The sequence below is a fragment of the Littorina saxatilis genome, linkage group LG1 (genome assembly GCF_037325665.1).
Source record: "Littorina saxatilis isolate snail1 linkage group LG1, US_GU_Lsax_2.0, whole genome shotgun sequence".
Lineage (NCBI taxonomy): Eukaryota > Metazoa > Mollusca > Gastropoda > Littorinimorpha > Littorinidae > Littorina > Littorina saxatilis.
Genome location: NC_090245.1, coordinates 48817333 through 48843134, shown reverse-complemented (window position 1 = coordinate 48843134; position 25802 = coordinate 48817333). Strand labels below are relative to the sequence as shown.

General features: G+C 40.8%; 1 protein-coding gene and 1 non-coding gene across 2 annotated transcripts; both read left to right on the top strand.

The window, feature by feature from the left end:
• The first annotated feature begins 351 nt into the window (after positions 1–351).
• LOC138972403 (kelch domain-containing protein 4-like) lies at positions 352–25532 on the top strand. Its single transcript, XM_070345064.1, has 12 exons — positions 352–617; positions 1198–1289; positions 4315–4393; positions 7043–7141; positions 7648–7784; positions 9489–9590; positions 10275–10501; positions 11418–11560; positions 17039–17130; positions 19866–20418; positions 22331–22436; positions 24121–25532. The coding sequence occupies exons 1-12, from the start codon at positions 507–509 to the stop codon at positions 24339–24341; spliced, it is 1962 nt and encodes a 653-aa protein (XP_070201165.1). The 5' UTR covers positions 352–506; the 3' UTR covers positions 24342–25532.
• Positions 5837–5963, top strand: LOC138951159 (U8 small nucleolar RNA). Its single transcript, XR_011451024.1, has one exon. It is a non-coding gene; the product is annotated as a U8 small nucleolar RNA (small nucleolar RNA).
• Positions 25533–25802: the final 270 nt, after the last annotated feature.

Here is a 25802-nt window from a genome sequence, read left to right as displayed (position 1 = left end):
ATGCGCTGACTGTCAGAGAATTGTTACACAGTGTACCCCCCCCCCCCCCCCACTCCCAATTCAAGACTTCCCCTGTATAAGACCTTGCTTATTCATATACCTTATCCATGACCTGTGAAAAGGGTATACTTTTTTGTGCCAGTCGAAGGGTTGCCATTTCTAGAACGAGGCAGCTCGTTTCCGGAAATGCGGCGCTTTGTTGGAAATCAAATGAGGTTTCGGGAAATCCCGGTTATTCCAACTCTGCCCCGGATTCTTACTTTGCGTCTGACATAAACAAACGCGGTCTTCCCGGACACGGAACAAATAATTGTTTACTTTATGAACATGAACGCGGATCTTAAAGAGAGTTATGTCCCCTGGCACCGGAAACACGTGCATATATCTGGTCAACAGTTTTGTTGTGTCTGCTACGATTTGCAATTTTCCCAATTTTCTTGATTTGTTCCGACTTCTTCACAGAGGAGGTGTTAGATTTTACCGGCGATCTCAAGCAGCTCAACACAATGGGAAAGAAGAACAAAGACAAGAAGGGAAAGGGAAAGGAGAAAACCGAACAGAAGACGGAAAAGAAGGCGGCTAAACGTGCCAAGAAAGAATTGGCTGAGAAAGGAGAAGTGAGACTAAAAGGCGAAAGTTGACAATGATCAGGCGCTCTTGGGTCAAATTTGTAAAAAGATGACCTCACTCTGTCTGTCTGTCGGTCGGTCGGTCGGTCTGTCTGTCTGTCTATCTGTCTGTCTCTCCCTCCCTCCCTCCGGCCTCGACCTCCCCCCCTCCCTCTACTCCCTATTTCTCTTCAGAGACAATGTTGTCCGCATGAGCTTTTCTTATTTTGGGGGCTATACATTCTATTCTAACGATAAGCTTGACACTTGCCCCAGTTTCTGTTGAACTTCTTGTTCAGATCATTTCAATAAGATAACACACCTGTTTCTATCACTGACATGTGTGCAAGCTAACTGTCTTGGACAGTTTTACACACACACACACACACACACACACACACACACATACACACACACATACCGTGCTCAATCACACACAAACACAAAAACAGTTGAAACACTTACTTTTGATTTTTGTTGTACCTGTATGGTGGAAAAGGTTTGACAGTGTGTATTTTAAGTAAAGAGTAAGTAACTGAAGTAAAAAATGTAAAAAAGTCAGACCTTTAATGATGTGGTGTGTGTGCAGGAGGACATAGAGCAGATGATCGCAGAGTTTGTGCAGAAAGACAAACGTCTGACACAGGTGATAGAGGAGAAATGTCCACCACCGTCACCAAGGTAACTGTTTTGACCCTATCGATTATCCAAGCTCTCACAAACTTCAAAGCATAACAAAGCTTGTGGTACAGCTATCTCACGCGAGCCTCAAAAGCCGAGGTTTGAAGATCTCGGGACATTCAAAGCATGATAAAGAGCATGTCTCGCGGATATCTTGCGAAAGCCGCTCAGATACAGAAAAGGTCTATTGGGGTCAGTTAGGAATTGGAGAAAAAAACTTGATGAAACAGTGCGAGTTTGTTTGATCAGGGCTCCCTACAGACACTCCCCCTATCGGGTCCCAGAAACATTGGAGGGTCCAAAGACCAGGAGGTTCATGTTATTGCCTTCAGAGCGCACATTCCTTGCCGACACATGACCTGCAAAGCACTCATTTCAAGGCAGTGCCAACTCAGTTAGATCAACGCCATAAAGTTCCATTGGTACAGATCTGGTAGAACATTTTTTGAGAATGGTTACGACGATACGCATGATAACAGATTTGTGGTGTGTCCCGGGACCCGCTCTATTCAGTTCTAGTGCATAGCAGGACCCCTGCATTAATTGCTGGTATGTTTTTTTTGCTTCTAATGCATACTGAACGCCGGGACGCACAGTTTTGGAGCCCTGTTTTATCAATTTGTTCATATCATATAACTGAATTTTAGTACGCAGAATTAAAAAAAAAAATGTATGTCTTCCTTTTTCAGAGACTGATCCTTTCCTTTTGTATTTTGTTTATCAAAATAGCAAAAGAACTTATGACAGTACAAAATAGGTTTAGCTGAAACTTGCTGCTACCAAGAAGGCAAATTCTTTTTTACCCTGGCGCATACACTTTTTATTGGCATGAACTCCCGTGAGCTGTGTTCCATGGATGACGTAGAAGAGTAGCTTTCCTTGTAAAGTCTGCAAAATGGATTTTTTTCCTTTTTACATTTAGTCAAGTTTTGACTAAATGTTTTAACATAGAGGGGGAATCGTGACGAGGGTCGTGGTGTATGTGTGTGTGTGTGTGTGTCTGTGCGTGTGTGTGTGTAGAGCGATTCAGACTAAACTACTGGACCGATCTTTATGACATTTTACATGAGAGTTCCTGGGTATGAAATTCCCAGATTTTTTCCCTTTTTTTCGATAAATGTCTTTTATGACGTCATATCCGGCTTTTTGTAAAAGTTGAGGCGGCACTGTCACACCTTCATTTTTCAATCAAATTGATTGAAATTTTGGCCAAGCAATCTTCGACAAAGTCCGGACTTCAATATTGCATTTCAGCATGGAGGCTTAAAAATTAATTAATGACTTTGGTCATTAAAAATCTGAAAATTGTAATTAACATTATTTTTTTTATAAAACGATCCAAAATTACTTTTATTTTATTCTTCATCATGTTCTGATTCCAAAAACATATAAATATGTTATATTCGGATTAAAAACAAGCTCTGAAAATTAAAAATATAAAAATTATGATTAAAATTAAATTTCCAAAATCGTTTTAAAAACAATTTCATCTTATTCCTTGTCGGTTCCTGATTCCAAAAACATATCGATATGATATGTTTGGATTAAAAACACGCTCAGAAAGTTAAAACGTAGAGAGGTACAGTAAAGCTGAACAGGCTCGACACTTTCACTGCCTTTTGCACTTGCGGCGGACTACGGTCATTGTGAAAAAATGCAGTGCGTTCAGTTTCATTCTGTGAGTTCTACAGCTTGACTAAATGTAGTAATTTCGCCTTACGCGACTTGTTACATTTAGTCAAGTTTTGACTAAATGTTTTAACGTAGAGGGGGGAATCGAGACGAGGGTGTGGTGTATGTATGTGTGTGTGTGTGTGTGTGTGTGTGTGTGTGTGTGTGTGTGTGTGTATAACACGATTCTGAGAAACTACTGGACCGATCTTCATGAAACTTAACATGAGAGTTCCTGAGTATTATATCTCCAGATGATTTTTTAGTTTTTGGATAAATATCTTTGATGACGTCATATCCGTCTTTTTGTGAAAGTTGAGGCGGCACTGTCACGCTCTCATTTTTCAACCAATTTGGTTTACATTTTGGTCAAGTAATCTTTGACGAAGCCCGGACTCTGGTATTGCATTTCAGCTTGGAGGCTTAAAAGTTAATTAATGAGTTTGCTTATTAAACTTGTCATTAAAATCGATTTTTCGCAAACAGATTTAAAATTGATTGCATCGTATTCTTCATTAAATTTTGAATCTACAAATATATACATATGTCATGTTTACTCTTAAAATGTGATCACAATTAATAAAAATAGGTTAATTAGTACTTTAATTATTATTTAAGAAATCGATCAAAAAATGATTTCATCTTATTCCTTATCATTTCCTGATTCCAAAAACATATCAATATAATATGTTGTATTCGAAAAAAGCTCAGAAAGTTAAAAAGAATACAGAAAAGCGCGTTTCCCTGCTTTCTGCAGTACGCTATTTCGCTATTCTTGCATGTCAGTTTCACTTCGTGTTGCACGGAAAAAATGAGCGACTTCCTTGCCGCGTGGATTGATGAAGCTGTTTTGCCTTGGTGAAAAAAAATGCAGTGCGTTCAGTTTTATTCTGTGGGTTCGACAGATTGACTAAATGTTGTTTTTCTTTTTGAAGGGTAAATAAAGTATAGGGTCAGGAGTAAAGAAATTCTGTTGGTCAGGGAACCAGAAACACAGAGTTTTTATTTAGTTCAAATAAAATTAACAATCATAATAATAAAAATCTTTCAAGAACACCTCATGTAAATATAATAATTCATTATGTAGCAAGTAGATGCGTACTATTAGAGCTACTCAAACTTTTGCTCCTCTTTTTCTGTATGTGTATGACTCAAGTTTGTGTGAAATAAATGCGTACAGCTTTTTGATTGATAGTGACACCCAAGAACAAAGCATTGTCTCCCTTTCTGGGAAGGAGTTTCTCATGGTTTTCAGTTTACGTACAACCTTTTGTTCATACTGATCAATTTTGTTTATAGATTAGTGAAAAAGCTTATTAATAAATACCAAATGAATTATGTGCATGTGTTTCAGGTCTAACATGACAATGGTGGCACACCCTGACAGAGAGGAGCTGATCATGTTTGGTGGTGAATACTACACAGGTAAACAGGTGAGTAACACAGGTAAACCTGAGAGAAAAAAGGAGCGATGTAATGTTGATGAAAACTTTGCTGGATATTGTGTGTTTGTTGTAGGATTTGTAGGAACTGGAAAAAATCCCAAAGCCTCACAGCTGTGTCCCATCTCATTTTGCAAAGTTGTTTTCTGTTGACCGCATATAGCATGCTTAATATTGTTTTATTATTTTTACTTATACAATGACTCAATAATAGTCCATTCTTTGTTGAACAGATATTTAAAGGTGTTAATCTTTGGTGCATATTTCACAATATCATCGCTGTAATTCACAAACCTTGTATCTCAATTTTTGAGGTTTTGGAACTAAAACAATAGTAAGCTCCCTTTTTTCCCCCTTTTTTGTTGTTGGCCATGTGGTGAGAAAAGCTTGTATCTTCGGCTGCTTTTTAAAGTGAGAACAAGTTATAAAGAAAAAACCTCGTATCAGGGTCATTCTCAGAGTCATGGTCCAAAAGGGTTACATAGACATTGAAAAATATAGTTAAAATAAAATTGTTGAAAACTTGATTTGAAATAGAATAGGGTGTGATAAAAATATAAGTGGAAAAAAAGTTAAGTTGCTGAATTAAGTTTCCTTATTGTTGCTGCTATCAGCAACATGGGCTAGAGGATGTTTGAAAATTACCACCATTGAAAGTGGAAAGGCATTCTGGCTATTATAACGTAAATGTCTGTGCTAATGAATGTACATGATGCACCATAATTATTGTAACATGTTATCTCAATCTCGTGACACCTCTGTTGCACCATCAGTGAGACAGGCTGAGGGGTATTATTATTATGTTTACATCACAGAGCAGCTTTACAGCTCTCTCTCTTCTTCCACCAGTGTAGCTGTAGTGCTCTACATCCTGACTTTCAGCATAGACCTAAATATAGGTCCCTGCTTTCCGTTAGGCTATTGGAGAAGTGGAGCTGTGCCAAGGGAGGTAACTCTGCAGCTGGTTGTTTAGAGAGATAGGAAACTCAGATATATTTCATTTCACTTCTATAAATTCTATTTTGAAGTCACCTCTTCTTGTTATTACTTAGATCGATTGTATTTATGCGGAATATATTGGAAAGTATTTTTAACAATAATAACTTCTTCAACCAAGCATAAATGCTGTTGCAGACTCTCAAGAGTTGCTCCCGATGCAAATTTCTAGGTTGGCGTGATTAACGAGTAGCTTCCCTTGTCTTTTTACCAAATAATTTTCCCTTTACCTGAATTTAAAGAAAAGTTTATGACTCAACTCAAATGTTTAATTACTATTAAGATAATAATAGTAGTTGACATCTACTGAAGAAAAATGTGGGACTTTGGTTATCAAAATCTAGGATTAATATCACATTTTAGAATTGTACAAACACGGACCCATTTTTAGCGCGAACATTCTCTAATGGGGTCAAATTTTCCTTCACTGTTCAATTGTCATCTAGTAGGATATATTCTTACCTGCGGGCCTTGTGCCCTCAGTGACATGATGACTGCGGTATGTGATCTCTGTGAACACAATCCGCGGGGATTGGGCATAGCAACACCCATCCTCATGTCTGATTCCTACTGGTTGACACACCTCTTATTATAAATTGAAATTCATACAAACACTCTGCTACATATATCAGGACAAACCAACAAATGCAGCAGATGGAACACTGAAAAAAAAGAAGAAATTTTTAATTAAAATAAAAACCCTCCGAGTTCTGTTGGTGAAAGGAGAAATGTATCGGTGACTGATGCTAACGTCTTACCTATTCCGTATTAAGGCGTCCGCCCCGTGATCGGGAGGTCGTGGGTTCGAACCCCGGCCGGATCATACCTAAGACTTTAAAATTGGCAATCTAGTGGCTGCTCCGCCTGGCGTCTGGCATTATGGGGTAAGTGCTAGGACTGGTTGGTCCGGTGTCAGAATAATGTGACTGGGTGAGACATGAAGCCTGTGCTGCGACTTCTGTCTTGTGTGTGGCGCACGTTATATGTCAAAGCAGCACCGCCCTGATATGGCCCTTCGTGGTCGGCTGTGCGTTAAGCAAACAAACAAACAAACAAACAAACCTATTCCTTATTCATCCATTAACTTAAAAGAGAAATTGTTGATGGATTAAGTAATCTGCTCATACAAAAGTCAACAGACAAACAGATTCTAACATCTCTCTGATATGTGCTACACAGAAACCAGAAAGGTTTAGAACAAGTTTGGAATTTCTACCTGAAACGCTCATCTCAGCTTTAAAAGTCTACTTTCTGTCTGGCAAAGACTGTGTTAATACAAATGTATTACGAGGTGGCTGCAAAACTCAGTTGAGAAACCACTCTCCTTTGACCATGACTCTCCCCTGATTCTCAAGTGCTTTTTCCTGACGCGCTCAATGGTTGGAGACTATATTTAACCATCAGAGTGCATGCATACCCACCATTGGCTAGCTTTGTCATGCCTCTCACTCTCAAGACTTATATAGGTGGGACAAATCTTCAGCTGCTAGCTTAAAAAGTTAGAATGACTCGTGCTTGTTCACATGGGCAGCAATTTTCAACCGACTCATTTTCAAAAAAAATTGCTGGAAAGTTGGTTGAAAGATGGTTGCAAATCAGCCATGCAAACAGCACTTCAGACTGACATGTTCTGTTTCCTTCCAGATGTTCCTGTACAACGACCTGTTTTTCTATAACATCCGCAAGAACGAGTGGGTAAAAGTTACCTCCCCTAATGCTCCGCCGCCTCGTAGCGCCCATCAGGTGAGATAGTATACACAAGTCACACTGTATTAACTTGACACGTCAGACTGCATGCAGCATTGATGCTGATTTTGTGTTTTCTTGACACGTCAGACTGTGTGCATCATTGATGCTGATTTTGTGTTTTCTTGACACGTCAGACTGTGTGCATCATTGATGCTGATTTTCGGTTTTCTAGATACGTCAGACAGTGTGCATCATTGTGTGCATAATTTATGCTGATTTTGTATTCTCTGGATAAATCAGATAATTGTGTGCATCATTGATGCTGATTTTGTATTTTCTTGACACGTCAGACTGTGAGCAACATTGATGCTAGTTTTGTGTTCTCTTGACACGTCAACTGTGTGTATCATTGATGCTAATTTTGTATTTTCTAGATACGTCAGATTGTGTGCATCATTGTGTGCATCATTGATGCTGATTTTGTATTTTCTTGACATGACAGACTGTGATTCATTAATGCTGATTTGATTTGTTAATCTCTTTTTGTGGCCATGTTGAAGGCTGTGACGGTGGCGCAAGGCGGCGGTCAGATGTGGGTGTTTGGGGGGGAATTCTCCAGCCACTCGCAGAACCAGTTCTATCATTACCGCGACCTCTGGGTGCTTCACCTCAAGGACAAACGATGGGAACAGTACAAGTGAGTCATCGCCTGAAATTATGACAGTAGCAACAACTTTAAAGAAGTATTTTCTGCTATTTTCCCCTTTTTTTTAGGTGACTTCTTGAAGGAGGTTGTTGTATGCATTGAATGACATCTTTTGGCACTGACCTTGCTTTCTCTGTAGTTGTCATATGCTTTCCTATGCTGAGCAACAGTTTAATAACAGTGTTTAACAAGAAGCGAATTACAACCAAGATGAACATTTTAATCATTCAATGCTACATGTACCTCCAGTTCCATTACCAAGCGAGTAAAAGTTGAAGAAAACAAATCTGATAAGAGATGAAGACTTGAACAGGGTTCGCACAGGTCATGGAAAACCTGGAAAGTCATGGAATTTGATTTTTAATTTTCCAGGCCTGGAAAGTCATGGAATTTCAATTCAAGTCATGGAAAGTCATGGAATATATAAAAATATGAAAGAAAAAAAAATTAACCTTTAGCACGCCAGCGGCTATTTTCGTCGCCCAGCCATCCCCCCCCTCCTTTGCCAACCAGCAGCGATTTGCGTCGCCAGCACAAGGCTTGTTCGTATGACCAACTTCTCGTTCGTATTTGGATACGAGAATAACGGTATTTTTAACGGCACTTGAGCCAAAGCGAGGCTCACTTCCTTCCGTTATCTCGTCGTGTCGTCTGCGCTGCATTTGAGTCGGTTTCGTCGAAGTTTTCTGCTTTTGTTTTTGCATCGATAAAGTACTTTAGCGCTTCGACAAGCAAGATGGAGGATGATGAGTTTGAAACTTTCTTTCGAGTTGTTTCTTGACAACAAAAAGTATGCGGAATTGGAACGAATTACCAAGGAAGATCTTCGCAATGAACTGTGTATCGCGGTGAAAAAAATGACAGTTCGTCAAGTCACAGTGACGGTTACGAAACGGAATTTACGAAAGTGCAGATGGATACAAACAGTGGCTGGTCCAGTCACAGGCGGAAGGTATCGTTCACTGGACCACTACTTTCATAGAAAGTCTTTCTATGAAAGTAGTGGTCCAGTGAACGATACCTTCCGCCTGTGGTCCAGTTTAGTGAAATGACAGGACCAGCAAACATTACCGATAATCTGACTGCGTAGCAAATGCTTGACTTGCTTGTCGAAGAGACACTGCGTAGAAACTGACTCAAATTCAGTGCAAAGCAAGCCAGTGTCAAAACTGGCAGTGACAAGACGTAAAAAGTTTGCGTGTTCGGAAATGGCGACCTGTGGATCTAGTCATGGAAAATGTTATTGAGGCTCATGGAAAGTCATGGAAAAGTCATGGAATTTTGTTTCTAAAAACCAGTGGGGACCCTGCTTGAAGAAGTCATACAAGAACATGAAGAATATGTTTTAAAAAGGGAAGCTAATAGGAAGGGAAATTTGGCTGCAAAAGCACATAAAACAACGTAAAAAGCAATTGGTAACATTTGTTTTGTGAGTGTACACAGGGTATTTGTATCATTGTGTTTATTTTCTTGTATTGCTTTGTTCATTTTTTAAGAATCACACAATGTGTGAAAAACATTCTGATGTACATTTGTTGTTGTTGCTTGTATGTAACATTTAGTTCCTGTAATGTATGTTGCTAGTAATACCTCTTTAGGGCGAGCACTGGTTGTAAAAAACAAATATTTTTTGCTAATACCATTACCCTCGTAAACAAAGAATGATCTTACTTGATGGGGTGATTGTTGTTTCAGGAGTGCAGGCAAACAGGTGGGTCCCTCAGCTCGCAGCGGTCACAGGATGGTGGCCTTCAAGAACCAGCTCATCCTCTTCGGGGGTTTCCACGACAACAACAGGTATGGGGGGAACTAGCGCAATGTTGTCACAAACTAGAGCAGAATGATCAAATGTTTCCGGTACGAAGCAGATTGTGGCAAACCTAATTTGCATGGTAAATTACGGCTTGGCAGCTGTGTGCCTGGGACCTCGCTTGTTTTTGCGATCAGAGTCTGGTGGTTGGTGCATGATCTTGCCATTTTGAGGCATTTTCATTTGTCAGCAACAAGTGCTGCAATCCCAACTACCCGTAACATATAGCCTTCAAGTTTATGATGAACAACATGCATAGCAGAAGTAAATGAATGATTTTAACCCCTTTTGATGATACTTGCAGGCCAAAACTGTTTTTACCAAAGAGCTCTCATTTAAAAAAAATATTAGCATTATTCATTTTGCCACAAGAAGGAGCAGTTACTGGAAGAGTAGCCTCCCTTCCCTCAGAAATGGGTGTGATTGAGACGTGGGAAAAGCAGATCCACCCTTGCCTTGCATGCCGAGTTGAGCGTGACACTGGCAAGTGAATTTTGTAGCACAGCAGTTACAGAATGAAAGTCCGTCACACAGCTTTATGTATGTTGAGCTTTAATTACTAAGCCTTCATTAAAAATAAAAATAAATAAACTTAGAGACTCAAGCCATGAGAAGTTTCTGGTCATCAGGAAGGTAACAGCTCCTCGTGACTGTCTTTCGTTGCTCACCAGGGAATACAAGTACTTCAACGACCTTTGGGCGTTTGACCTTGGGACGTACACATGGCAACAGCTGGAGGCGAGCGGAACAGCCCCCTCTCCCCGCTCGGGCTGCGTCCTGTTTCCCACGCTGACCGGCTCGCGACTGTTGGTGTACGGCGGCTACAGCATGGAGCGCGTCAAGCGGGACGTTGACCAGGGCACCATGCACACAGACATGTTTGCTCTGCAGCCTCAAGGTCGGTGTGTGACACAGAATACTATGGAACCCTCATTTTAAGACCTACACAAATCTGAGAAAATTGAGTCTGAAAAAAGAGGGAGTCTTCAAATATAGGTACATTTACAGAGGTTGTGAACAGAAATATAAAAAAAAAGTCTTAAAAGGGGGAAAGTGTTAAATTTGGGGGTCTTAAAAGGGGGGTTCCACTGTATCAAAGAAATCTCTGTTCATTGAGCTTGAGTCTGTGAAGTGGTGTCAGTGTGAAATGTTGAATTTTAATGCCCAATGCATTTTGTAAAGCACCCTGAGACTGCTATCTGGTGGTGAATAGCACCACAGAAGAGCGTTTTCTTCTTCTTCTTCTTTTTCTTCTTCTTCCCTTTAATAATTATAAATAGTATTATTATGATTTAAAAAGAAAAAGGTGTCGGTGAAGTCTCCTGCACTTTTCTTCTATTTCTCAGTCATATGCATTTATTTACTGTAATATCACTTAACTATCACTGGAATCAGTGTTTCAAAAATTGACAAAAACTAATGGCAAATAAAGTTTCTGAGAAAAATTCAGAGCCAACATAGAAAATTGAATGAAAAAACAAAAATAGTTTATGTGGAACGTACGTGGACCTAGCAGTCTATAAAGTGGACAGGGGAACAGTTAAGATACAATCTCAGTCTTCAGGTATTGTCTTATTGGTTGGTTTCCTGCTGTCTTTCTTTCTCAGTCTTCAGGTATTGTCTTATTGGTTGGGTTTCTGCTGTCTCTCTTTATTAATCTTCAGGTATTGTCTCTGTGGTTGCTTTCCAGCTGTCTTTCTTTCTTTTTCAATCTTTAAGTACTGATTTGGCCTAACTAGTGTTAGTGTAAGCAGAAGGAAACAAGTGCAAAATGTAACATTTGTTTGATGGTGATGTGATTGTGTGTTGTCCAGGTAAAGGTGAAGATGGCATGCCAGCCAAGTGGCGCTGGCAACCTGTCAAACAGTCTGGCACCAAGCCCCTCCCTCGCTGCAGCATGTCTGCTGTTGTTGTCCCCGGCAACCATGGCGTCATGTTCGGGGGAGTGCAGGATGAGGTGGGTTTATGTATTATTAATATAAGATTTTTCCAGTTCGAGTCTCTGTGGCCAGAGTGTGCATGTTTGAGCTGTTTTGTGTGTGTGTGTGTGTGTGTGTGTGTGTGTGTGTGTGTGTGTGTGTGTGTGTGTTTGTGTGTGTTTGTGTGTGAAATGGGAATGCTGAATACTACAAAAAAACTGATGATACTAGTTCGTACGATTGTTGCTTTACTGTAGATTGCAGTTTGTGTGCACGAGTGTGTTGATTTTGCTGATCAAATAATAAAAACAATCCAAAAGATACATAACATGCTCAAACCACTGGAAGTTAACAGTGTATCAAAAATTATATGCCCTTCAAAAAAGTGAAGTACCAAGGGGGATAAGGCACTTCACATAAGTTGACCTGGAATAGAGAAAAAATCTCCACACTTAAGTTTCAACTCACCAGGTGCGCCTAGGATTTGAACAATGAACCTTCCGCATGAAAGGCCAGCGTCTTATCTACCATGTACAGTCCATTGCGCCCATCAAATTTTAGATAAAGGTGTGGCTATGAGTGAAGTGGAGATACATTTTGTGTTGTTGTTTCCTTGCAGGGGGTGTGGCTATGAGTGAAGTGGAGATACATTTTGTGTTGTTGTTTCCTTGCAGGGGGTGTGGCTATGAGTGAAGTGGAGATACATTTTGTGTTGTTGTTTCCTTGCAGGGGGTGTGGCTATGAGTGAAGTGGAGATACATTTTGTGTTGTTGTTTCTTTGCAGGAGGTGTGGCTATGAGTGAAGTGGAGATACATTTTGTGTTGTTGTTTCCTTGCAGTAGGTGTGGCTATGAGTGAAGTGGAGATACATTTTGTGTTGTTGTTTCCTTGCAGGAGGTGTGGCTTTGAGTGAAGTGGAGATACATTTTGTGTTGTTGTTTCCTTGCAGGGGGTGTGGCAATGAGTGAAGTGGAGATACATTTTGTGTTGTTGTTTCCTTGCAGGAGGTGTCGCTATGAGTGAAGTGGAGATACATTTTGTGTTGTTGTTTCCTTGCAGGGGGTGTGGCTATGAGTGAAGTGGAGATACATTTTGTGTTGTTGTTTCCTTGCAGGGGGTGTGGCTATGAGTGAAGTGGAGATACATTTTGTGTTGTTGTTTCCTTGCAGGAGGTGTGGCTATGAGTGAAGTGGAGATACATTTTGTGTTGTTGTTTCCTTGCAGTAGGTGTGACTATGAGTGAAGTGGAGATACATTTTGTGTTGTTGTTTCCTTGCAGTAGGTGTGACTATGAGTGAAGTGGAGATACATTTTGTGTTGTTGTTTCCTTGCAGTAGGTGTGACTATGAGTGAAGTGGAGATACATTTTGTGTTGTTGTTTCCTTGCAGGGGGTGTGGGTATGAGTGAAGTGGAGATACATTTTGTGTTGTTGTTTCCTTGCAGGGGGTGTGGCTATGAGTGAAGTGGAGATACATTTTGTGTTGTTGTTTCCTTGCAGTAGGTGTGACTATGAGTGAAGTGGAGATACATTTTGTGTTGTTGTTTCCTTGCAGGGGGTGTGGGTATGAGTGAAGTGGAGATACATTTTGTGTTGTTGTTTCCTTGCGGTAGGTGTGGCTATGAGTGAAGTGGAGATACATTTTGTGTTGTTGTTTCCTTGCGGTAGGTGTGGCTATGAGTGAAGTGGAGATGAATTTTGTGTTGTTGTTTCCTTGCAGTAGGTGTGTCTATGAGTGAAGTGGAGATACGTTTTGTGTTGTTGTTTCCTTGCAGGGGGTGTGGGTATGAGTGAAGTGGAGATACATTTTGTGTTGTTGTTTCCTTGCGGTAGGTGTGGCTATGAGTGAAGTGGAGATACATTTTGTGTTGTTGTTACCTTGCAGGAGGTGTGGGTATGAGTGAAGTGGAGATACATTTTGTGTTGTTGTTTCCTTGCAGGGGATGTGGGTATGAGTGAAGTGGAGATACATTTTGTGTTGTTGTTTCCTTGCAGTAGGTGTGACTATGAGTGAAGTGGAGATACATTTTGTGTTGTTGTTTCCTTGCAGGGGGTGTGGCTATGAGTGAAGTGGAGATACATTTTGTGTTGTTGTTTCCTTGCAGGGGGTGTGGCTATGAGTGAAGTGGAGATACATTTTGTGTTGTTGTTTCCTTGCAGTAGGTGTGACTATGAGTGAAGTGGAGATACATTTTGTGTTGTTGTTTCCTTGCGGTAGGTGTGGCTATGAGTGAAGTGGAGATACATTTTGTGTTGTTGTTTCCTTGCGGTAGGTGTGGCTATGAGTGAAGTGGAGAAGAATTTTGTGTTGTTGTTTCCTTGCAGTAGGTGTGTCTATGAGTGAAGTGGAGATACATTTTGTGTTGTTGTTTCCTTGCAGGGGGTGTGGGTATGAGTGAAGTGGAGATAAATTTTGTGTTGTTGTTTCCTTGCAGGAGGTGTGGGTATGAGTGAAGTGGAGATACATTTTGTGTTGTTGTTTCCTTGCAGGAGGTGTGGCTATGAGTGAAGTGGAGATACATTTTGTGTTGTTGTTTCCTTGCAGTAGGTGTGACTATGAGTGAAGTGGAGATATATTTTGTGTTGTTGTTTCCTTGCAGGGGGTGTGGCTATGAGTGAAGTGGAGATACATTTTGTGTTGTTGTTTCCTTGCAGGGGGTGTGGCTATGAGTGAAGTGGAGATACATTTTGTGTTGTTGTTTCTTTGCAGGAGGTGTGGCTATGAGTGAAGTGGAGATACATTTTGTGTTGTTGTTTCCTTGCAGTAGGTGTGGCTATGAGTGAAGTGGAGATACATTTTGTGTTGTTGTTTCCTTGCAGGAGGTGTGGCTTTGAGTGAAGTGGAGATACATTTTGTGTTGTTGTTTCCTTGCAGGGGGTGTGGCAATGAGTGAAGTGGAGATACATTTTGTGTTGTTGTTTCCTTGCGGTAGGTGTGGCTATGAGTGAAGTGGAGATACATTTTGTGTTGTTGTTTCCTTGCGGTAGGTGTGGCTATGAGTGAAGTGGAGATGAATTTTGTGTTGTTGTTTCCTTGCAGTAGGTGTGTCTATGAGTGAAGTGGAGATACATTTTGTGTTGTTGTTTCCTTGCAGGGGGTGTGGGTATGAGTGAAGTGGAGATACATTTTGTGTTGTTGTTTCCTTGCAGGAGGTGTGGGTATGAGTGAAGTGGAGATACATTTTGTGTTGTTGTTTCCTTGCAGGAGGTGTGGCTATGAGTGAAGTGGAGATACATTTTGTGTTGTTGTTTCCTTGCAGTAGGTGTGACTATGAGTGAAGTGGAGATACATTTTGTGTTGTTGTTTCCTTGCAGGGGGTGTGGCTATGAGTGAAGTGGAGATACATTTTGTGTTGTTGTTTCCTTGCAGGGGGTGTGGCTATGAGTGAAGTGGAGATACATTTTGTGTTGTTGTTTCTTTGCAGGAGGTGTGGCTATGAGTGAAGTGGAGATACATTTTGTGTTGTTGTTTCCTTGCAGGGGGTGTGGCTATGAGTGAAGTGGAGATACATTTTGCGTTGTTGTTTCCTTGCAGGGGGTGTGGCTATGAGTGAAGTGGAGATACATTTTGTGTTGTTGTTTCCTTGCAGGAGGTGTGGCTATGAGTGAAGTGGAGATACATTTTGTGTTGTTGTTTCCTTGCAGTAGGTGTGACTATGAGTGAAGTGGAGATACATTTTGTGTTGTTGTTTCCTTGCAGTAGGTGTGACTATGAGTGAAGTGGAGATACATTTTGTGTTGTTGTTTCCTTGCAGTAGGTGTGACTATGAGTGAAGTGGAGATACATTTTGTGTTGTTGTTTCCTTGCAGGGGGTGTGGCTATCAGTGAAGTGGAGATACATTTTGTGTTGTTGTTTCCTTGCAGGGGGTGTGGGTATGAGTGAAGTGGAGATACATTTTGTGTTGTTGTTTCCTTGCAGTAGGTGTGACTATGAGTGAAGTGGAGATACATTTTGTGTTGTTGTTTCCTTGCAGTAGGTGTGACTATGAGTGAAGTGGAGATACGTTTTGTGTTGTTGTTTCCTTGCAGGGGGTGTGGGTATGAGTGAAGTGGAGATACATTTTGTGTTGTTGTTTCCTTGCGGTAGGTGTGGCTATGAGTGAAGTGGAGATACATTTTGTGTTGTTGTTTCCTTGCAGTAGGTGTGGCTATGAGTGAAGTGGAGATACGTTTTGTGTTGTTGTTTCCTTGCAGGGGGTGTGGGTATGAGTGAAGTGGAGATACATTTTGTGTTGTTGTTTCCTTGCGGTAGGTGTGGCTATGAGTGAAGTGGAGATACATTTTGTGTTGTTGTTTCCTTGCGGTAGGTGTGGCTATGAGTGAAGTGGAGATACATTTTGTGTTGTTGTTTCCTTGCAGTAGGTGTGGCTATGAGTGAAGTGGAGATACGTTTTGTGTTGTTGTTTCCTTGCAGGGGGTGTGGGTATGAGTGAAGTGGAGATACATTTTGTGTTGTTGTTTCCTTGCGGTAGGTGTGGCTATGAGTGAAGTGGAGATACATTTTGTGTTGTTGTTTCCTTGCGGTAGGTGTGGCTATGAGTGAAGTGGAGATGAATTTTGTGTTGTTGTTTCCTTGCAGTAGGTGTGTCTATGAGTGAAGTGGAGATACGTTTTGTGTTGTTGTTTCCTTGCAGGGGGTGTGGGTATGAGTGAAGTGGAGATAAATTTTGTGTTGTTGTTTCCTTGCAGGAGGTGTGGGTATGAGTGAAGTGGAGATACATTTTGTGTTGTTGTTTCCTTGCAGGAGGTGTGGGTATGAGTGAAGTGGAGATACATTTTGTGTTGTTGTTTCCTTGCAGTAGGTGTGACTATGAGTGAAGTGGAGATACATTTTGTGTTGTTGTTTCCTTGCAGGGAGTGTGACTATGAGTGAAGTGGAGATACATTTTGTGTTGTTGTTTCCTTGCAGGGGGTGTGGGTATGAGTGAAGTGGAGATACATTTTGTGTTGTTGTTACCTTGCAGGGGGTGTGACTATGAGTGAAGTGGAGATACATTTTGTGTTGTTGTTTCCTTGCAGGGGGTGTGGGTATGAGTGAAGTGGAGATAAATTTTGTGTTGTTGTTTCCTTGCAGGAGGTGTGGGTATGAGTGAAGTGGAGATACATTTTGTGTTGTTGTTACCTTGCAGGGGGTGTGACTATGAGTGAAGTGGAGATACATTTTGTGTTGTTGTTTCTTTGCAGCAGGTGTGTGGGTATGAGTGAAGTGGAGATACATTTTGTGTTGTTGTTTCCTTGCAGTAGGTGTGTCTATGAGTGAAGTGGAGATACATTTTGTGTTGTTGTTACCTTGCAGGAGGTGTGACTATGAGTGAAGTGGAGATACATTTTGTGTTGTTGTTTCCTTGCAGTAGGTGTGGCTATGAGTGAAGTGGAGATACATTTTGTGTTGTTGTTTCCTTGCAGTAGGTGTGGCTATGAGGGAAGTGGAGATACATTTTGTGTTGTTGTTTCCTTGCAGTAGGTGTGGTTATGAGTGAAGTGGAGATGAACTTTGTGTTGTTGTTACCTTGCAGGAAGAGGATGAGGAGCAGCTGGACGGCACATTTTTCAATGACATGTACACTCTGGATCTGGACAAGGGTCACTGGTTTCCTGTTGAGCTCAGGTTAGTTCTCTGCATTATACACTGTGTGTGGGTGTGTGTTCGTGCGTGTGCATGCATGTGTGTGTGTGTGTGTGCATGCATGTGCTCCTGCCTAGAATGTGATTGTTTGAATACAGCTGAAAAGAATCTTTGTTATTCTTCACCAAATTGCAGGCTGCTATTTTATCACGAAGAGATGGTTTCATATTTTTCTTGCGTCATTTCTTTCTCTGTGTGTGTGTGTGTGTGTGTGTGTGTGTGTGTGTGTGTGTGTGTGTGTGTGTGTGTGTGTGTGTGTGTGTGTGTGTGTGTGTGGAAATCTCTCCACGCACACGGTAACTTAAGACCCCCTTAAGTTACAGTTCAACATGGAAATGTAACCTAAGGCGTGTGAATTGTCACTTAACAGTGTGATATGTCACCTAGATCTCAAATGTGGAAAAGCCGCTTATGATGTTGAATTGTACCTTTGTTGAATTGTAACCCGAAGTTGAAATGCAAAGAAATATGTTGAAATGTCTCCTAATGTATTGAAATGTAACTTAATGTACTTCTATACGACAAGAATGTTTAAAGTCTTCTTTTCATAAACATCATCTATAAAAACATGTTGTGCATTTCTGTGTACATGATTTGTGGTAATATCATGATCAAATATCTGTGGCTTCTAATCGGAAATTGTCCATCGATCGGCAGTACTATACACACTATTGCTTTTCAGGTTGACGATATCACTGAATAAAAAGTAAATAGTAGATATGGGCTGTTTATCCCCGAGTACGCAGTACTAGGGTCCTGCAGACTTTAATTGTGTGTCTGTCTGTCTGTCTGTCTGTCTGTCTGTCTGTCTGTCTGTCTGTCTGTTCGTCTCGACTTAACAGCTTATTGCTGGGAAACTACTGGGCGCAGTTCGTTCAAAAGTTGATACACTAACTTGATAATAGGTCCGATTGATCGTATTAAAACTTCATAATGTTACCTGGGACCTAAATGCGAAATATTCCACAAAAACGACTCTTAACGGGGGGGAGGTTTGGCGGTTGGAGTACAACTGCCGTGCAGCTAATGGAACAGCCAACTAGCTTGTGCGAATCACGTCCGCCTATGGCCAAAGTGATCCGGGTTCGATTCCCGGCATGGGCGGTCTATATATATATATATTTTTTTTTTAATTCTTGTTTACTATTGTTTATTATGAACGTTTTAATGTTTTATTTCACTCTAATAATTTTTTTAATTGTGTAAAATAAATAAATAATTTTTTTTTTAATTCTTGTTTACTATTGTTTATTATGAACGTTTTAATGTTTTATTTTACTCTAATAATTTTTTTAATTGTGTAAAATAAATAAACAAAAATAATTTTAAATCCACGTGCACAAGACGAAAGCACGTCCGCCTATGACCAAAGTGATCCGGGTTCGATTCCCGGCATGGGTGGTCTATTTGTTTTGTTTTTTTTTGCTTTTTTTTTTAAATTCTTGTTTACTATTGTTTATTATGAACTTCTTAATGTTTTATTTTACTCTAATAATTTTTTTAATTGTGTAAAATAAATTAAATTTTTTTTTTAAATCCACGTGCACAAGACAAAAAATTTCATACTGGGGGAGCGAGCCAGTCTAAAGAGTACTCGGGTCCAGCGCCAGCGTTTTTTATTTTGAGTTGTGACTGATGATAAAACTATTTTTCATTTCCCCCGTAAATTCCGCACACACTGTCAGAGTTCAATAATAATCATCACAGACGAGCATTTTCTTCACAGCTGCACGAGGCAAAGGGCAAAAGTCAACAGTGTCTTCAAAGTTTGTCAATAACATAAGTGTCACAGAACAAACGATCAATCCCAATAACATTTCATATGGGTGTTGAACTGTCTCTTAAAACGACTTAGGCACTACCCAAAATTTAAATATGCGAGCAATATTATTTTCACTTTTTTACAAACAAAAGTAGTAGCAAATGACATGTTCTAAACGAATGACAGCCATATGTGTCGAGTGAACCTGTTGTGATGTTGACCGAAACTTAAGTTACAAATCAACAATTTCGTGTGTGTAAATTTATCAACATTCATTTTGTAAAAAAAAGTATCAAAAACCATTTTTCTATGTTTGTCTTTTTCTGTGTTTACTTTATACATGTAAAAGACGGCGCATGCCAAGTAGGTAATCATTTTGAGAAACCGTTTGGTTGTAATAACACTTTTTCCTTCGGATTTGACATTCGTTATTTTCCCAGCTCAAAGCAACACAAGACGTTGTCAAGACTCACATGTTAAGGCTGACATCTCTCAGAACCGGAAAAAAACCGTGTGTGTAAATTTCAAACTGGTAAATCTTAATCAAATGAACTAATTTGGCGACCATTTTACCCCTTTATCATTAAATTTGCTAATGAGAATCAAAAATGAATTAGTATAGTCGTTAAGTGACATTTATTGGAATGCGATTATTGGAAGCAGATAAGGTCGTTTTATAAAACAAGTTGGATTTTTGTACCTATCTTGATATTGTAAAATCACATTTAATCAAAATCTGCATTTAGATTAAAACAATAGTCTCCGCGTGTGTGCCAAAGCTTAGGTTACATCTTCCACACGCGTCAGGTATGTGTGTGTGTGTGTGTGTGTTTTAATGTGTTGTTTGTAAGAAGATAAGTAGACATGATCGATTTGTCAATGCTACAGTTTAGTTTTACAGTTTGCGCATTTGTTTGTTGAACATCACGAGTGACGTTTGCATATTGTTGTTTAGGGGGAATCGCCAGACGACAGAAAAGAAGCGTCGCAGAAAGGTCAAGGACGTTGGAGAGCAGGGTGAAGGTGAGGGCGAAGGCGAAGATGAAGGTGAAGGTGAAGAGATGGACGTTGACGACACAAACGATGACATTGAAACAGCCGAAGATGACCTCAACAGCCTGGCTCTCAGCACTGCCCAATCAGAAGCCACCGTTCCCTCACAGGACTCGGTGAACACAGAACCATCAGAACTTGTAACAGGAGATCCTGTAGCAAGCACGTCATCAGGAGCATCAGGTGATGTGTTCACAGTGACCATCGGCCCGCAGTCGGACCAAACGTCAAATGGTCAGAGTTCAGGTGCCTGTGCCTCCGTTTCCTGGGAGAAGCCTTTTGTTCCATCTGCTCGCATGAAGCCATGCCTGGCGGTAAAGAACGGGATGCTGTACCTGTACGGGGGACTGTTTGAGGAGGGGGACAAGCAGGTGACACTGTCCGACTTTCACGCTCTGGACATGGGCAAGCTGGACGTGTGGAGAACCATCATCGCCCCGGACATCACTAAACAGGTGGGTGTGGGTCATCAAGCTTAGCTTCACAATACAGTGGAACCCCCCTTTAAGACCTTTAAATAAATCTGAAAAAATGTGGTCTTAAAAAGAAGGAAGTCTTACAATGAGGGTAAATTTACAGAGGCTATGAACAGAAAATCTCAAAAAGCAAGGTCTTAAAAGCGGAGATCGAGGTCTTAAATATACGAATTCCGAAAATAACTGTCAGGTTTGTATGGGTTGTGTAAGAGTGAATACCCTTGCGTTTCCTCTGACAAACATTGGAGGGGGCATTCACTAGCGAGGGGTGTGTCGCTCTTCCACAACCGGCATACAAACCCGACAGAGTTATTTCTGAAAATCGTCTATTGGGGGGTCTTAAAATGGGGGTTCCACTGTACACATTTGATTTGCCCAGTGTTCTCCAGGACTTCACACAACTCATACAGTCCTACACACTGAAACACATTTGATTTCCCCAGTGTTCTCCAGGACTTCACACAACTCATACAGTCCTACACACTGAAACACATTTGATTTGCCCAGTGTTCTCCAGGACTTCACACAACTCATACAGTCCTACACACTGAAACACATTTGATTTCCCCAGTGTTCTCCAGGACTTCACACAACTCATACAGTCCTACACACTGAAACACATTTGATTTCCCCAGTGTTCTCCAGGACTTCACACAACTCACACAGTCCTACACACTGAAACACATTTGATTTCCCCAGTGTTCTCCAGGACTTCACACAACTCATACAGTCCTACACACTGAAACACATTTGATTTCCCCAGTGTTCTCCAGGACTTCACACAACTCATACAGTCCTACACACTGAAACACATTTGATTTCCCCAGTGTTCTCCAGGACTTCACACAACTCACACAGTCCTACACACTGAAACACATTTGATTTCCCCAGTGTTCTCCAGGACTTCACACAACTCATACAGTCCTAGTCCTACACACTGAAACACATTTGATTTCCCCAGTGTTCTCCAGGACTTCACACAACTCACACAGTCCTACACACTGAAACACATTTGATTTCCCCAGTGTTCTCCAGGACTTCACACAACTCATACAGTCCTACACACTGAAACACATTTGATTTCCCCAGTGTTCTCCAGGACTTCACACAACTCATACAGTCCTACACACTGAAACACATTTGATTTCCCCAGTGTTCTCCAGGACTTCACACAACTCATATAGTCCTACACACTGAAACACATTTGATTTCCCCAGTGTTCTCCAGGACTTCACACAACTCATACAGTCCTACACACTGAAACACATTTGATTCCCCCAGTGTTCTCCAGGACTTTACACAACTCATACAGTCCTACACACTGAAACACATTTGATTTCCCCAGTGTTCTCCAGGACTTCACACAACTCATACAGTCCTACACACTGAAACACATTTGATTTGCCCAGTGTTCTCCAGTACTTCACACAACTCATACAGTCCTACACACTGAAACACATTTGATTTCCCCAGTGTTCTCCAGGACTTCACACAACTCATACAGTCCTACACACTGAAACACATTTGATTTCCCCAGTGTTCTCCAGGACTTCACACAACTCATACAGTCCTACACACTGAAACTCATTTGTAAGTACAAAATGTGATATGTGAATGTTGTTTCTGATAGAACGTTGTTTACAGATTGTGATTTATGGTATGATAGCTTTATACAAATGTAAAAGAGTATGGTGTCCCGATTGTTTCTCATTTTATTATTGTATCATGTTTAATTGAATGAAACCTTGTTTTTTCCAAATGAGTATGGTTTATGATCTGTGTTCAAGATCATGGAGTGTCGTTCTTTGACTGCAATAAATCAAGGTTCATAGAATCCGGATTTGGCAGTGACACTTCCATATTCTTACTGTTTCCAATGGACTGATTTCAGGCGTGGGTGGATTCCGACTCTGACTCGGAGGAGGGGGAGGACAAAGAGGGCAGGAAACGTAAAGCGGCCAGTAGTACGACCACAGATGACGACAAAGGTGATGATGGTAAGTTTGTCTTCTCTGCAAATAAAACCTGTTAGATTGTTAATTAAATTACATATTCTTACTCCGAATCACATATAGCATTGACACAGTCTGAGATGCTAAGGTCTGAAAAGGCTACCCGTCTTAAACAATTTTAAAGGGAAGCAACCCCACCACAAAAAGTGTAAATGTAGCCATGGTAATGACCATACACCCGGGGAGTTACCTCCCATTGGTGTATGCTACGTCACTACCGCTACTCAACACATGGTCAATATCATACGACTTTTTCAGCTTCTTGAGAGAAGGTCGTGGAATTTTGGCGCTCTCGTGGCTTTTGCTGTTTGGTGTCTGCTTGACACCCACCGGCACCCACCTATCTTGCACGTTCGCAGTCGCTTAGGTCAGCTGCTGAAAAGCTCTTGTTTATCTCCCTTAATACGGAGAGACACAAAGATATTGCTAAGACGACTCTGGCCCGGTGGGTGTCGGCTCTCATCAAACATGCGTACGAGTGGAGCCGTTTGAACAAGGGGGGGACGCAGCCTGTCCTTCCCCTTGACTTTGCTCGAGCCCATGAAACTCGGGCTTGGGCTTCCTCTTTGGCCGTTTTGCGGTCGAGGAGACTGGAGGATGTACTGCATACTGCGTACTGGCGGTCTGAGGATGTCTTCTTAAATTTTTATCTGAGAGACATCTCTGCTGTTCGTCAGGACGGCTCCAGAGCTCTTCCTGCCATGATTGCAGGAGGCCAGTTTTTGGCAAGGACAAGAGTGAGTTGGGGTTTTTCTTTCCCACCGCCTTGTTGTAGCAATCTGCTATATGTGATTCGGAGTAAGAATATGTAATTTAATCGAAAATTTTATAAGTAAATTTTCATTTGATTAATATACTTACCCGAATCACATAGTGAATTCCCTCCCGCCAACCCCGCTTATGGTTTTTTAGTTTTCTTTAAAGCCGTATGATATTGACCACGTGTTGAGTAGCGGTAGTGATGTAGCATACACCAATGGGAGGTATAACTCCCCGGGTGTATGGTCATTACCATGGCTACGTTTACACTTTTTGTGGTGGGGTTGCTTCCCTTTAAAATTGTTTAAGACGGGTAGCCTTTTCAGACCTTAGCATCTCAGACTGTGTCAATGCTATATGTGATTCTGGTAAGTATATTAATCAAATGAAAATTTACTTATAAAATTTTCGATTATGGTAGGTTTCAGAAAATGTCTGGTCTATCAACTGGTATTAACTGGTCCATCAACAGCTGTCCACTGGTCTGTCAACTGAAACTCTTATTTTCCTCTTCTTCTTTGTTAACACCGGAGTCAAAATGTCAAAGAGGTCAGATTATTATAAAAGTGATTTTTTTCTGTTAGTTCAAGTTTTGCTTTATTTGGAAAAAACCCCAAATAGAATAGGGCTTAACGTGCACAGTTTGAGCATAGGTATCAGAATTTTTCACGCAATCCCTACTGCAGAAATTGTAAGATTAAATTGTGAATACGTAAGCAAAATAACAATCAGATGATCAGAAACCCAGCAGGCGCGTCCGGGATTGAAACCCACGTCTTATCCACTAGGCCTTTGTGTCTGTATCAACTGAAACAAAATATCCCTGTCAAAAACGGCACCTATAGTATCGGGACACTTATGTCCTCTCATCAATGATTTCTCTGTAATTATCTTCTCTGTGCCTCACCAGATTCTGACGATGATGACGACGACGATGATGATGATCTGACGTTTGATGATGCACCGCCGCGCAATGGGGACGAAAGCTCTTCAGACTACTTTGAGCGGACACAGGACTACTGGCTGCAGCAGGCGCGAGACATCATGGACAGCGAGGGAATCAAACTCTCCGACAGAAAACTGCTCAAGTTTGCCAAAGAAATCTGCGAGGAGGCCTCTGCCAGTGCCTGAGATGTGTGCAGTGTTGTAGTTGGTGCAGAAAGGGTTCATGGTTTGACTTGCATCAATATTAATTCATCCCATTTAATGATATACGATACCGTAGCATGGACAGCCTAGCAGTGACCTTATGAGTCATTTTCTGCGGCTGATATGCCGAAGTCACTAAGAAAAACTTTGTTCTCGAAATTCTTTGTCAATGTCTGGGAGACCTGCAGGAGAAGCAACAGAATGTTTACGTGATGACATTATTTGCATTATGATGTCTTCTCTAACATTGTTTCGCATTTGACATCAGAGGGTCAGGAAGAGACGTCTTGGTTTGTTCAATCGGTGTCGTTTGTCTTTAAGTCTCTCTGGTGGAAAGGCGGGAACACGCTTTCTCACACTTGTTACTGAGAAATGATGCCGCTTTATTACAGCTGCCCAATTTGTCTGATAGGACACTCACAAAAATCATTCTCACCTTATATAATAACGCACATGGTGTTCTTGTTGTGTCATTTAAACCTTGAAGTTAACCATGAATTCTTCTTGTACAATGTACATATATGTTATTCTGTGAGGCAAACGTTTTTCTGTTGTCTTTTCCCTGTTCAGGTATGCTAGTTTAAGCCGTGAAATGTTGTTGTCCAGTTAAATTAGGCACAATATTCCCTTGTCGGACAGAACAAAGTATGAGTATATATGTTAAAGTAATGGGAGAATGAAGATATCCAACTGTCGTTACAAGTAGTGAACACACAAGAAAAAGGTGAATGGATTGTGTCTTCATTTTTTGTGTTCTTGCGTGCGTGTGGGTGTGTATGTGTGTGTTTGTGCGTGGGTCTGTGTTCTTGACAAATTTCAATGTGCAATGTTACTGAAATCGAGTATTGTAATTTAGTAACAATAAGAAGTGTATTAGGGTGGCTATTTTCGAATCTGTTATAGATTGTCTTGCTGTAAAAGGAAGAGATCCACAGTAGTGTTCCACTGTAGAATGATGACTGCAGAATGTTCTTTGTGTGAGTTTTTGTGTGATATCTTTTAGGACGTTTGTTTTGCCTCGTGTTCATACATCCAGGTATATTGCTTGTGATGCCTACAGCAAAACAATTGGAGGGGTGGTATTTGAAAGGACAATTAAATGCCATACAATTACAGTATATTGACCCACAGACCTGAATATCTTTGAAATGTCAATAAAAAAAAGCTTTGAAATTATGTTTTCAGTTAGTTTTTGTTTTTATTTTGGCCTTTACTTGACTATCCGTCGCTTTTTACTCACTGTATGTCTCTGAATTTCTCAATGTACAGACAAACCTTGCTTAACCTGAACTGGTAATTTCAGCACTTCAGGAAACGTTCATAGCTGATAGGAAGTCTTCTGTTTTGGTATAGGCAGTGCTTTTAAAGTTTGCAAAAACAGCATAAACAATGGGGCTCTTCAAGAGAATTGTGACAGTTTTATTGTGGGGAGAGCTAGTTGTA